The sequence below is a fragment of the Rutilus rutilus genome (assembly GCF_951802725.1).
Source record: "Rutilus rutilus genome assembly, chromosome: 17".
Lineage (NCBI taxonomy): Eukaryota > Metazoa > Chordata > Actinopteri > Cypriniformes > Leuciscidae > Rutilus > Rutilus rutilus.
In genome coordinates, this window is record NC_140230.1 from 18,311,480 (window position 1) to 18,326,751 (window position 15,272).

Sequence of the window (15,272 nt, forward strand, 5' to 3'; positions counted from 1 at the left end):
TCCTGTCTGGTGAAGTTTCTCTGCATTCAGGGCATTTGTGAGCATCTTCACTTGATTCCAAATAACTTGTAATACACTGTCGGAAGAAAGCATGCTCACAGGGCAAACTTACTGGATCTCGGAAGTCACTCAAACACACTGGACACATGAGGTGGAGAGACAACGTAGAATGTTCAGTGATGTTCAGTGAAAAACAGAAAGCTTCCCCTGTTGAAGTCCGACTATAGTATGTATACACGTTCCTGATGGAACAATGAAGCTGTAGAGTTTGTTCAGTCTTTTATTGAGTGAGATCACACCCTCTCGCATTAGTGAACAGATTCTGCATTGAATTCAATCCTTTATAAAACAGTATTGCAAACAACTAATAAAAAGAATTTGTTAGTATTAGTTAATGCATGAGCTAAACTAAAAAATGTCAAAAAAATTTACAGCATCTATTAGGTTAATGTTAATATATAAATATACAATATAAATATACAAGTGAAAAGTTTGTTTTTTGGACTTTCCTAATGGAAAAAGTGGAGAACTTTGAGTTACGAAAGTTAAAAATGGATTGTGGAGTTTTTACAACCATAAAGGGATAGTTCCCCCAAAATGTTTAATTCTGTCATCATTTCCTCACCCATTATTTGTTCCAAACCTGTATGAATTTCTTTCTTCTGCTGAACACAAAATAATATATTTTGAAGAATATGGGTAACCAAACAGTTGAAGGACCCCACTGGCTTCCATATGGGAAAAGAAAATACTATATAAGTCAGTGGGGTCCATCAACTGTTTGGTTACCCATATTCTTAAAAATATCTTATTTTGTGTTCAGCAGAAGAAAGAAATTCAGGTTTGAAATTGAAGGGTGAGTAAATTATGATAGAATTTTCAGTTTTGGGTAAACTATCCCTATTGTTTATCTCTAAATACATTGGGTTATTTTTGTAGGGTGCACCATTTTTAAACCATTTGTTCAGCTGTTTTGTAAATATTACATGGAAAAAGTTGACAGAATTAACAATGGGCATGTCAACACAAGCTTAAAACAAGCATTGGCCTATGTACATACAAGCAAAAGTATTTGTGCAAATACAATACAATCTGAGTCTCCATGTAGAAATAGGCATATGGTCTGGCATTCCAGTTTGACTACTTTTCATATTATACAACCTGTGGGAGGAACAATAGTTACGCAAGCCAAATTTAAATGTATATGTGAAACCAAAAGTGTTCACTTATGAAACAAGGTCTTGGTAGAACAAGCACATCTAACAAAATAACATCATCATCTTTGGAAGAAAGAATAAGTTTATTCAACCAAAACTTATTGTTTAGCAAGATTTTGAAAAGGAAGCTAAAATGCATTCTCCTTTGTCTTTGCAGATCAAGTGCTCCGTGTGTTTGAGTGATTTTACGGATCCGGTGACTCTCTCTTGTGAGCACTCGTTTTGTCGGGAATGCATCACGGGCCACATGCAGGCCAGCCTGGGACCAAGCGCTTGCCCAGAATGCCAAAGGCCTTATAACGCAGAAGACCTGAAATCCAGCCGTTTACTGAGGAACATGACCTCGAGTGTGAGAGAGCACCTTGCCGGGCAGAAATTGGACAGATCCACATTTAAAGAAGGAACACAAACCTTAAAATCTCCAGAAATGGAAAGGATGCTGATGTGTTCTGAACACGATGAGAAGCTTAAACTATTCTGTGAGACTGATCAGAAGCTGGTGTGTGTCATCTGCAGGGATGGAGACAAACATAAAGGCCACGTCTTTAAACCCGTGAAAGAAGCTGCGCAGATCAACAAGGTAAATCTCGGTCATTTACATAAGAGCCGCATCTGACTTCCTGATAAAAGCACTGCAGATTAAAAACTCCTTTCTTGCTTTCAAGTGTCTTTCAAACTATGCTATTTGTGTAATGTTATTCCTGGCATAATTAGGTTTCTAAAATTGAACCCCAGGCTTGTTTAATTAAAGATATCCAGAGAGCCTTCTCTGCTTTCTCTCAGTGCGTTTTAAATCGTGTCTGACGTGTCTTTTCTGTAGGGGGAGCTGAAGACTGCTTTGGGTTTTCTTGCCAAAGAAAATGGACAGTTGGATTACATGATACAACAACAGACAACTGAGATCACCAAAACGGAGGTATATCAAAGCATATAAACAAAGAGAAAATAAAAAATAATGAATGAATTATCTGCACATGTGGCTCCACATTTCATGCTTGTACTCATGTTTTTGGCCTATCTATCAATTTATTCAGAAATACATTAAAAAACAGTTCATACACACTTGTAACATAAATGCATACATTACATACATACTTGAATATGCCTATCTGTTTATAATATGCCTGCAAGTTTATAATATGTGAATTAAAATTCATTCTGATATTTTTTTTTTTGGATGACAAAGTAAAATATTTGAGGCTGATATAACTGTCCTGATATTATAATGAAAATACAATTATTGTAAAATATTATATTTTATTATATCATAATACTTAATATATATCATAGTACTCTGGTTTTTTTCCCTCAAGAATGTCACTCCCAAAACTATCTCGGTTAATAATTCATGACATTTGTAAAAAAAAGGGAGGATGAGCCATCCTCAATGTTACATACCGAATCAACCAAGTACATTACATATACACAAATATAAATATGTTAAACATTTAGATCAGATAGAAATAGCTCCTGAAGGTAAGAATGGAAACACAAAAATTCACTAATTTACAAATATTGTCTTTCTCTCTCTTTCTCTATTTAGGATAAATCCAAAACCTTATCAGCCCAGATCTCTGCTCAGTTTGAAGAAATGCACCAGTTCTTACGACAAAAAGAGGACGAGGTGAAGAAACAGTTGGAGGATGAGGAAAATAAGGCTATAGAAGTCATGCAGAGGAATCAGTCTTTGATAAACAAAAGATTTATGGAGAACAAAGAAAAGGAGATTATTCTGCAGTCAGCACTGGAGATTGATCAATCCGATCACTTTCTACAGGTTACAACACATTAGATTACATATTTCTATTTTTAAAGGGTAAAGTTATAAAAAGCACATATGATAATCTTTTAGGACTAGTTTTCAATTAGGTTTTAGCATAAATAAAACACAGAAGTACTTTTTGAGTCTGCTTTTTTCTACAGTGGTGGAATGAAAAAGGATTTCCAATGACAAAGAACATGAAGCAGAAGGCCGCTGGGACACCAACAAATAAGTTAATAACATGCAATGCTGTCATTTAGACCTAAATCACACTTTTTCTTTAGAAATTAAGTTTCTGATGCTGAATTGACTTTCTGTTTCAGGTATATGTCAAGGGTGAAAGATCTTACTGTTCTTCCTGATTCTCTCTTTCTTGGCCCCCATGAAACTCACCTGCAGTTCTTTGTGTGGAAGGAGATGCTGCAATCCATCAAAGCAGGTGAAGAATGACAAACATGCATGTTGAAAGTGCATTCCTCAAAGAAATGCCTGATCTATTAAATTATTCAAAATATATAATAATAATAATAAAGAAATATCTAGTGTAATGTAATGTTAGATTGAGTAACCCTAAGAAAACTTCCTCAGAATTCATAATCCAAACAATTCAAAGAATTCATTAATCAAAAACAATTACTTGAAAAAAAAAAAAAGGTTGGAACTTTTACAATTTAATTATTAAGCAATGTTTTCTAACATGGGTTCAGCGTGCAAGGAAAGTATTTCAGTATGTTTAGTGGTTACACTTCTTTTAGACCCTTTTAATCTATGGAAATATAACATAATATCAGAGATGGGCAGTATTTTAATTACATGTATTTGAAATACGTATTTAATTACTTTTGAGTATTTTGTAATTTGTATTTTCCTTAACAAAAATAAATGAAATGTAATTTGTAATTAAATACTTCGAGAGACTGTAATTTATATTTAAAATACTAAAATACTTTTTTAAATATATAATTTTATTTCGCATATATTAACTTTCATCACCAGGCTTAAAGGGATAGTTCACCCAAAAATGAAAATTTTCTCTTGATTTACTCACCCTGAAGCCATGCTAGGTGTATATGACTTTCTTCTTTCAGACGAATACAATCAGAGTTATATTATAAATGTCCTGGCTCTTCCAAGCTTTATAATGGCAGTGAATGGCCGTTTAAGTTTTGAAGTCCATCAAAGCATATCTATCCATCATAAAAGTGCATCTATCCATCATAAAAGTGCATCTATCCATCATAAAAGTGCTTCACAGGCTCTGGGGGGTTAATACAGGCCTTCTGAAGCAAAACGATGCATTCGTGTAAGAAAAATATCCATATTTAAAACTTTAAAGACTAAAATAACTAGCTTCCGGCAGACGGCTGTACACATCGATTTACGGCGAAAGAGTATCACTTGACCCGACGCATGACGCAATGATGAACGCGGAAGCGCAGAGGATAGAGCAAAACAAAACACCAGTCACGGATTAGAAGTCTAAAACAATTTTTTTTAAAGAGAAATGTGGGAGGACCTTGAGTTTGTTGGCCAGCCCTGTTTGTTTGAACCGCGAGAGGCGTCAAAGCTTAGGCTACTCCTACATCTACGTCATACATCGTCAAGTGTTACTCTTGTGGCGCAAGTCAACGTGCGTTGGCCGTCTGCCAGAAGCTAGTTATTTTAGTCAATAAAGTTTTAAATATGGATATTTTTCTTACACAAACGTGTTACTTCCCTTCAGAAGGCCTTTATTTACCCCCCAGAGCCTGTGGAGCACTTTTATGATGGATAGATGTGCTTTTATGATAGACAGACGCACTTTTATGATGGATAGATGCACTTTTATGATGGATAGACGCACTTTTATGATGGATAGATGCACTTTTATGATGGATAGATGCACTTTTATGATGGATAGACGCACTTTTATGATGGATAGATGCACTTTATGATAGATAGATGTACTTTTATGATAGACAGACGCACTTTTATGATGGATAGATGCACTTTTATGATGGATAGATGTACTTTTATGATGGATAGATGCACTTTTATGATGGATAGATGCACTTTTATGATGGATAGATGTACTTTTATGATAGACAGACGCACTTTTATGATGGATAGATGCACTTTTATGATGGATAGACACTTTTATGATAGACAGACGCACTTTTATGATGGATAGATGCACTTTTATGACGGATAGACACTTTTATGATGGATAGATGCACTTTTATGATGGATAGACACTTTTAAGACAGACGCACTTTTATGATGGATAGATGCACTTTTATGATGGATAGACACTTATGATAGACAGACGCACTTTTATGATGGATAGATGCACTTTTATGATGGATAGACACTTTTATGATAGACAGACGCACTTTTATGATGGATAGATGCACTTTTATGATGGATAGACATAGGGCTGGGCGATATGGAGCAAAAAATATATCTCGATATATTTTGCTATATCTCGATATACGATATATATCTCGATATCTTTACAGGAAAAATAACCCCCCAAAAACTACTGCAAAAACAAATATGCCAAATACCACAAAGTCTTTTTTTTATTGACGTGCAAATAGGTAGGCTGTTCATGTAGGAACAAAGTGCTTCTGCGACATTTAAAAAAAAAAAATCCCTGTATACAAAAATAATAATTTACCTGTAAAATAAAGGAAGAAATAATACATATTGCACTATTTTTAATAAACCTGTATAGAAATATCATTACTAATTTTGGCAAAAAAAAAAAAAAAAAAAAAAAGCCATATATCCCCCAAAAACTGCACAACTGTAGAGCAAAACATTAATTAAAAAAAAAGTGATAAAAATGCATCTAAAAATTGACATGATTGTCACAAAATCACACTGTCTGGGGCCTCTGGGGAACTCAGAACAACTGCTAGCATAAAGTTTAAGGTAAAAATAACTGCCATTAAATTACAGTATCTTACTACTATACAATTAGATAAACTGTTCATTCATTACATCACTTTACCTCTGTCTTTATCCACCTTTATCCTCTTCTCTTCTTTTTGGCACTGTATAGCAGAATAGGTAACTTAGGCTAATGCTAATTTATAATGTGTCATGTAAATTCAGCCATCCGTCACAATCAGGAAACTTTCACCGTGTCTAGACCTTGCGCGAGCTGCCAGGCCCGTTTCTACAGGGGAGCATGTTAAGTGTGAGTGCGCCCTCAAACAAAAGCAATGCGGCGAGAGGCGACGCTACACAAAAAATTACCAACAACAACTGATCGCGCGCGCGCTGTTTCTGACGCACTTCAAGCACTCGCTGGGCGGGGAAAAATGTATGTGCCTGACCGGACTCGGGGCACTTGGTTGAATGAGACAACACGCGAGGGGAGGGGGAACAAAAGCAAGGAGGCGGAGGAGGGCGGGGGCGAGCGCGAGCACAGCACAGAGAAGGCAAACAAGCAAATTGCCGAAATCAGAATTAAATATAAACAATATATCGATATATACGATATGTCAAAATCCATATCGAGTTTAAAAAATATCTCGATATATCGTAAATATCGAGATATCGCCCACCCCTAGATAGACACTTTTATGATGGATAGACGCACTTTTATGATGGATAGATGCACTTTTATGATGGATAGACACTTTTATGATGGATAGACGCACTTTTATGATGGATAGATGCACTTTTATGATGGATAGACACTTTTAAGACAGACGCACTTTTATGATGGATAGATGCACTTTTATGATGGATAGACACTTTTATGATGGATAGACGCACTTTTATGATGGATAGATGCACTTTTATGATGGATAGACACTTTTATGATGGATAGACGCACTTTTATGATGGATAGATGCACTTTTATGATGGATAGATGTACTTTTATGATAGACAGACGCACTTTTATGATGGATAGATGCACTTTTATGATGGATAGACACTTTTAAGACAGACGCACTTTTATGATGGATAGATGCACTTTTATGATGGATAGACACTTTTATGATGGATAGACGCACTTTTATGATGGATAGATGCACTTTTATGATGGATAGATTATGATTGTATTCTTCTGAAAGAAGAAAGTCATATACACCTAGGATGACATCAGGGTGAGTAAATCATGGGCTAATTTTCATTTTTGGGTGAACTATGCCTAGGACCATAGACATAAAATACTAATAGGACTACCAAATTGCCTATCACAGTTTTTGGCAAGTAAATCACGTGATGTGACACATCCTATTGACCCTGTTCACATTTCTGGGTTTCTCAGAAGTGGAAGGCGTCATAGTTGGGTAAACTTCTATAGCAGTGAATGAAAGACTACATTAAATATATTTTTTTGTGTTCCAATTTGCTCAAATAGCAAAAGAAAAACGCCACAACATCGTTTTCACAACTTTCAAAAAGAGTAAAAAAATAGATAATGGCAGTCGGAAGAGAGAAAGTTGTCAACTTTGTCACAGCTGCGCTATTAGAAACACCCTCACAGCAGCGTTAACTAGTTTTTGTGTAATATAATACAAATATAGTGTTATATGCGTAATTATCTTTTATTATGACAGTATGTGGCAACATGTACGTTAAAAGCGCATCTTCTGCACTAAACAATGATATTGCAATATTCTAGACTCTTACATGTATCTAACGCCACACTTACTCTCACACTACAGAAGACTGTACATTTTGTTTGTATTTTCAAATTACAAATTACTTGTATTTTAATTAAATACTTTTTTTCACAGCAGTATTTTGTATTTTATTTAAACACATTTGATGAGTAAGTATTTGTAATTTGTAATTAAATACTTTTTGATGTATTTGTGCCCATCTCTGCATAATATAATCTTGGACATCCTTGTTTGTAAGACATTTGCAGTGTAAAGGCAGCTACAGATGATTAAATAGATAGAAGAAAGAAAAGACCAATCAAAATTTACCATAAAAAATACATGTGACCAATCAGAACATAATATACAAATATCACAAGAGATATTTAGTCAGTTGCATATTTATAATCAAGCATTTTATTAATGTAAATCAACAGGACATTTTCAAACTTCAAACTTAATTTTCTTAAAAACATAAACCAAAAATAGCACAGTTGAAAAGATGAAATACAAAAACAAAATTTGAATGAAGGAATCTGTACATTTAATGGTTTGGGGAATTAATTGCAAAAGTTTCATTTGTACTTATAGGTTTAGAACGAAACATAACCAGAACGTTCAATGCAAGATCTGCAATAACGTCTCATTCAAAAACTGATTCATGATTTAATAATGTTGTCTGTGTCTGTGCTGTAGTTCCTGAGAGTTTAACCCTGAAAAACCCTGGAGAGTCGTACTTAAGAGTGTCTCCAGGGGGCGCCAGAATCCGACAAGCTGACAGAATGTCTGGTCTGTATAAAGACTTCAACCCAGGTACAGTTTCAGTGGAAAACTTCCAAACTGGCCAGCACTACTGGGAAGTAGAGGTCGATAAAAAACCAGACTGGACTGTGGGAATTAAGATGGGTGCAGAAAAGCCGACAACAAAGTCAGGCGAGAGTGAGATCCTGCTCCACCTTAAACACAATAAAGGATACGTTCTGTCCTGTGATGGAAAGGACACTCCATTAAGTACTCGAGACAAACCACAGAAAATAGGGTTGTATCTAGACTGTGAGAGAAAGCAGGTGTCCTTCTATAACGCTGACAACATGTCTCGGTTGATCCAGATAAACTACAGCTCAAAACAGCCTTGCTGTCTCAGTCTGGTGCCAGGACTTTATCTGGATGGACTGAATAGTGACCCTCTCACTGTCTGCTCATATGAGTTTAACTCTGGCAGACAGTAACATGCAGTCACTATCTGAAAATTCTTCTAGACGGGATATTGTTAAACAGCTTTGATATCAGACCGGTTGATGAAACATCAAATGAAACATCACGATGGCATGAACTAAAATTTAAATGTAGCTTCTTGAAGTTTGTGCGATTCACTCACTGCATTAATGACAACAGGGACGGGTGATAAATATTCATTATACCGGTAATTCTTCAAATTATGAATAATTATGAGAAGTGGGCAATTAACAGTTACGTTTCTCCCTTTTATCCAGTCAAGAGATATGAGTTGTTTTCTGTTATTTATTATATTGTTGCTTGATTAACATTCCTTAATTATCCTTAATTTTCTCTAATGCCTTAAATACCTCCCACTGCTTTTATATTTGAGTTAAATAAACTCAAATAATTTTTCAGCACATATTTGAGGACCAAAAAAGACGTTTGCATGTTGTGGGTGGGGAAGATAATCATTCATATATTTTCATATTTAGGGTTAGGAGGAAACATACGGATTTGATTTTGCCTTGAAATGTTCAGTGAACAAATAATAATAATTTAAAAAAAAACATAAAAAAAACTCTGTACATATGTCATGATAATTAACAGACTCATGTGTCATCATTTAAAATTGACTTTTGAAACATTTAAAAAGCCCTCTGTAAAAAGTTTAAAGATTAGAGGAAATAAAGTTAAAAGGTGAAATCACCATGTATTTGTATTATGATTTCTGTGTGTGGAAATAACCATTCATGTTTATTAAGGTAACTTGTTTTGTTTACATCATTTTTATATGGAGCACTGGAAAATGATAATATTCACAAACATGAAGATAAATCTTGTTATTTGTATAGTGTGTTTTATTCTAATACTGTAGGCATCTCTATTTCCTCTGGATGGTGTGAGTCCTTCCTTCCTACAAAATAATTAAATACAATTTACTGACCGTAAGTTTTTACCATGATCACAGATATACAGATCAGTGTGAATCATCAGATTCTGTGTCTTTTAAAACTCACCAGCTCTTCTTGCACAGATGATCTGAAGAAGGATCACAGTCGGAGCAGTGAACACTGCAATCTTAACAATATTTACAATCTCTACAGAAAACATGTGCGGACACGGACAGAAGATAGAAAGAATAGAGAAAAAGAAGAGAATGAATATGTGAAACTGTAAATGACTTTGTAGATGAAATCAAGGATATAAAACAATGAACAATTATTATGACCGCCGCTAGCGTAGCTAGCGAAAGCGGTCATATAGGGATTGTCAAAGTTTTTTTTTTTTTTTTTTTTTCGTCATCTACTGAATTTTTCGTCAACGATACCAGGGACACCGAAACACCGGGGAACATGAAATTTGGTGGGCATGTAGCCCTACTAGACTTTTACGGAAAAATTTTGTTTGGGCCCCGGGGGCCATGATACTGTCACACACACACATATGCAGGAATACAAACAAACGCAAGCATGCACACACACTGACATCCACACGCACAGACACACACCCATACAGACACATACAAATCCACATGCACAGACAGACACACACACACAAACACACACACACGCGCACACACATGTACGCATGCATACATACACGCACAGACACACATACACACAGACACACACATACACAAACACACACACATACACACACACACAGACAGACATGCACATACTACTACTTTTTTTAGGTATATACATAAACACGCAATACAGCCAAATTGCTCCACGTCATTTATTTTTGTGGAAAGCCAGTGCAGGCCTGAGCGGCGGTCATATTTTGTACCGCCATGCGGTACATCTAGTTTACAAACCATTTACAAATTCACTGACATTTTAATGGTATAGAGTTATCAGTATGAAAAAAACATGCAAAGACTTTTCATACCTCTGAATATTGATCCAGCAGCCATACAGACTTCATGATCTGATGATGTGTCAGCTGGATCTGTGGATCATGTCTGTTAGTTCACTTCAAACACTGTAAACACTGGAATTTAGAATATCTAGGTATTGACAGCATCTAAAATGTAAAACGTTTTATGTATGAAGACGTTTCAGATGTACAAATATAATACAAATGTTTTGGATAATGAAATTATGGAATTAATAATTTCATTGTGGTTAAAGCTTTCATTGTGGTCAAATCAATTGTGACAAAAAGTGCAAAGCACTGTAGAGAGAGACTGATGATGTGTGTCAGTCCTGCACCTTGTTGTGTTGAATCTGCTGCTGTAGTTCTGCTTGATTTCTTCTCAGAGTTTGAGCTGCTGACTGGAGTCAGTGTTGTTGAATCGACTGGAGCTGCAGAAGATGATGTTTAGATGTAGGACATCAACATCATATTTTCATACTTGATCATTACATCACATCATGACATAGGCCAACAATTGTGATCCATCATCACTGTTTACAGTGGCAGTTGTTGGGAAGAGAGGTTTGTGTAACATTAAGGGCCCCATCATACACCCGGCGCAATGCAGTAGGCTACCAGGCAAGTGTGTTTTGTGCATGCAAATGCATTTTGCACCCATTTGGTCTGAAAATGAGATGTTTTTCAAGCGCATTATAGATGTGTTGCTATTTTGAGGCAAATAGACTGCGCCATTGACCAACTGAAACCTGGTCTAAAGTCAATGGCGCAATATATATATATATTTTTTGTTATTTAGCACGTTAGTAATATGAGCCTATAGGCGGGTCCACAATGCGTGTAGGCCTACACTCTGCTTACACACACTGGGACGCGCAGCAGCACATAAACATGTCAAATATTAAAAATAAAAGGTCAAATATTATTGACCTATTGATAAAAAATAAACAATGTCAAATATTATTATTGTGTACATAAAGATATGGTGGAATCCGGCTTGATGGTCTGCTTGCGCGTTTTAACCTTGCGCACAAGCAGATCCGTTTCCTCTCTGGAGAAGCGTTCAGTCTTTCCTCTATCAAATTCCGTCATGTAGGCTAAACGAGCGCAAAACACAAAATGGGCCAAAACACACCCATTACTCATTGCGAGAATAGGGACAACCGTTTAAGATCATGCACACCATTTTTTACGTCGTTAAACTAAAAGTGGATTTGGACTTAAAGTGAGTCATCTATGTGACCTTGCGCAGATCGTTAAAATAGGGCCTTAAGGCTGTTTCTAAAGCAGCTGCTCAGGAGCCACAAGCCAGCAGAGGCCACTGCAAAGCAAAACATTGTTTTTTCTTTTCTTTTTTAAATAGGCTACTTTAATCTGCAAGTAAGACCCAGGCAGCTGTAATGGCTCAATTGGACAGTTTTAGGGCCGCTTGTGGCTCGAGAGGGAAGAGTGCAAGAAGAGAGCTGTAGATTAAAAGGTTTTTCATCATCACAATGCTCACCTACAAATCATGTATAAATGAAAAATGACAAGGCGGAGAAACAACAGCCAGACCACATACATGAATGTAAGCAACTTATATCATGATTAGATATCGCTTGTTCATTGTCATGAATTAAATTTCAACAATTAACTAATATTTTCTCTTATGTCCTGTTTTTCAAAGGCCTACATGTTTTCTGAAATTTTTGCTATCTATATTACTAAGGTGCTATAGCTAAAACAACTTGATGATCTTGCTTCCAAGAAGTTAAGGAAGCAGAAAACTCTGTTCAGTGAATAATGGAGGTAATATGATTTCTCTCAGGACCCCTTTATGCCCAAAGTGGCCCTGGTGTGGTCACCATAAAACCACATGAAGCAGTTTATGTCTCATTTATATGAGAGAGAAACACACTAAACTAGAATATAGCCCATAAACCATCATTTTGTCCTGAATGAATGACAAATGTCATCATGTCTCTGAATAATTGGGTCTTCTGGAACTGAATACCTGAATACTTGACAGTATATGTGGCTGAGGTCTTCAGTTGATTTCTCTGAGTAACCTGACATCTCCACTCTCTGTTGTGATCTTCATTCAGGAGTGTTGTAGTCAGAGTGCTGATACAGTGTGTTGAGGAGAAAAATATCTGATATCTGGAGTCTGTCATCACACTAACACCAGCCTGATTCACCCAGATCAGCTGAAGTCCCTCAGAACGGACCAAAACATCACAAGAGACTCCATATGAATACAACTGACAGGAGAGAGTCACAGAGCCTGATCTGATCTCAGTCTGTGAGGATGATGAAGAGACTGAAACACAAAATAAGACAGAAATCCCACTGCAGACGTCACTCTTTTTATTACACATGTGAGTTTTAAGGTATTATTTAAAAAGTTACAGAAACACTGACCATGAAGAACATGCAGATAAACACGTGCATCAGTTCCTTGTTGTTTTCCACTTCCATTCACAAATTGTCGGCAGGCGTAAAGCCCATAATCTTCTTGTGTGACTTTCTTGATGTTCAGAGAGCAGTCAGACCCCAGACTCAGTCTCTCACGTCTCTCTATGTCATTCTTCTTTTTCCCTCCAGAAATCAGTTCAACTGTCTCTGAAAGTCTGGTATAGGTCCATGTAGTCGATGTGCAGCCAGAAAGAGCATTATTACAGGGCAGACGGACATTTTCACCAGAACTGCTGAACACACGAGTCTCTTCTGCTCCACTGGTACCTACATATTAATATAAAACAGTAAAATAATAGTGTTAATTATTTAAACTTTAATGACATACAAGAAATATTTTCTTAATTATTAAAAACTGAAGTAATAACCTTTTCAGCAAGATAAAACCATATATGCTTAATCCAACTCTTTGCCAGTCTCTATCCCAAAGTAATTCAATTATTTTTGAACAGATGGTTGTTCACATTATGAAGATATTGCATAATGTTTTATAGACCATATAAAGATTTCTTTACCTGTCAGAAGTGGACAGAGAATGATCAGTCGCAGCAGACACATGTGACACAACGATCAGCCATTTTCTGTTTCTGTCAGTCTTTCTTTTCATCATATAGTTACAGTTCTTCCTTTAATCATCATCAGCTCCTCCTGTGGTTGTGAACTTCCTCTGACCAACTGACTGTTCAGTGCTGACACTTTATACAGCTGCATTTCACTGACATTATACCATGCACGACATACAAAATATAAATATGTTCTTGTGGAATCTCTATTATGTTAAACGTGTTATTGATGTCTAAGATGTCTATTGATGGTGACATTAGATATCAAGTTTTAAATATAAAGAACACGGGAACGTTTGTTTGCAACTATCGCAGTCAAGACTTTATGATTATGACGATGTCATAAGTTACCCCTGATGCGGTGTATGCCCTGATTGTTTGGTTTATATTTTTTGCATAAATGTTTGTTTCTCATTGTTTGGTTAAATATTTTTCTAGTCTAAGGTGCACATTAGACTGATGACAAAAGACACCAAGACTTTTATTTCTTTATTTTCTTTATTTAGAATTGACATCAGCTATATTAGTTTATATCCCCATTTTCTAAACTTGCCTTCTGGGTTCATGTCTGCAGCATGGTTCCGGAGGTGGGGGTTTAAGAGGAAGTGCGGCCTTCATGTTCCTCATTTTATGCCATCCCAAGGAATTCTGGGTAGTGTAGGCATAGTCCATTTCCCAGTGTGAGCAGGGGGTTATTGCTTCATTGTTTTATTGTTTATTTTGATAATATGTAGAAATGTATTGTTTATTATTTGTATTACTTCCATTGTAAAATTGATGTTAATGTATTTTGAATATTATTTTCATTAAAGTTTATTTATGTATTATGTATGTTATTATTTAAATTCTCTATTATTATGAAATGGTTGAACCTTTCAGTATAAAATAATTTATTTTGTCTGTTCAGTCAGTGCTGGTGAGAGATCTCTGTGAGGAGGGTCATCTTTAGTGTCTTTGTTTATGTTTTTTTTTTCTTTTTTTTTTTCTTTTTTTTCTGAAGTCAGTAAAAATTTGAATTGACTGCATGCAGTGTCTCCTGCCTTTGCTCTGGTCATGTCCCCACAATAATACTCAACCATATCACAAATAATCAAATTTTAATCTAAAATATTAAAATCAAGATTTCTCAAGATTATTTATTATAATATTATAATTTAATAGGTTAATACATAATAAATAATGAAAGAAATAATACAAATATTTCTTTCTTCCTCCTCAATATCTGTTGGTTTAAGAACATACAGCTGAAACTGATTGGGATAAATAATTCACAAACAAAACTAATTGTGATAAATTAATTTATATCAATACTCTGTTCACTTCTGTTCTTTCAAAGTTTCAAACAAGCAGTCATAATCAAGTAGAAATTCTGGAAAGTCTTTATTAGGGAGCCGTTTAATATTGGAGAACGGAGAGCCTTCGCGTCATAAAGGTTGAGAACCAGTCAAACGTAAAATATTTACTTACTGACAGAATCCAAAATGTACAACATTTATATATGAAATCTTTTTAGGTTTACAAATGTTTATGAATCCTCTGAGGTTCATGTAATGTTGAAATAATGGAATTAATA

The 15,272-nt window shown here is 35.6% G+C and overlaps 2 protein-coding genes across 3 annotated transcripts; one reads left to right on the forward strand and one right to left on the reverse strand.

Moving 5' to 3' along the window:
* Positions 1 to 1,181: 1,181 nt before the first annotated feature.
* On the forward strand, positions 1,182 to 8,812 carry LOC311306962 (zinc-binding protein A33-like; the record flags this gene model as incomplete). The annotated part of the gene is made up of 6 exons (XM_084435624.1): positions 1,182 to 1,797; positions 2,038 to 2,133; positions 2,761 to 2,994; positions 3,141 to 3,211; positions 3,303 to 3,418; positions 8,280 to 8,812. Exons 1-6 carry the CDS (start codon positions 1,351 to 1,353, stop codon positions 8,810 to 8,812), a joined length of 1,497 nt encoding a protein of 498 aa, XP_084291750.1. The 5' UTR covers positions 1,182 to 1,350.
* A 765-nt stretch (positions 8,813 to 9,577) lies between these two features.
* On the reverse strand, positions 9,578 to 13,822 carry LOC311306958 (uncharacterized protein). 2 transcript variants are annotated; one of them, XM_084435619.1, is made up of 7 exons: positions 13,652 to 13,822; positions 13,083 to 13,403; positions 12,676 to 12,981; positions 11,021 to 11,113; positions 10,698 to 10,757; positions 9,821 to 9,901; positions 9,578 to 9,717 (listed from the first exon to the last, which is right to left on the reverse strand). In XM_084435619.1, the coding sequence occupies exons 1-7, from the start codon at positions 13,692 to 13,694 to the stop codon at positions 9,662 to 9,664; spliced, it is 960 nt and encodes a 319-aa protein (XP_084291745.1). In that variant the 5' UTR covers positions 13,695 to 13,822; the 3' UTR covers positions 9,578 to 9,661. The 2 variants fall into 2 exon arrangements, with proteins under 2 accessions (XP_084291745.1, XP_084291746.1); XM_084435620.1 differs by lacking the exon at positions 11,021 to 11,113.
* Positions 13,823 to 15,272: the final 1,450 nt, after the last annotated feature.

Bases quoted from the DNA above. Each gene is read 5' to 3' on its own strand.
- LOC311306958 (XM_084435619.1), bottom strand. From the start codon at position 13,694: ATGTGTCTGCTGCGACTGATCATTCTCTGTCCACTTCTGACAG. The intron at 13,404-13,651 runs GTAAAGAAATCT...ATTAATATGTAG, and splicing joins TCTCTGTCCACTTCTGACAG to GTACCAGTGGAGCAGAAGAG. The intron at 11,114-12,675 runs GTATTCAGTTCC...CATCTTCTGCAG, and splicing joins ATATACTGTCAAGTATTCAG to CTCCAGTCGATTCAACAACA.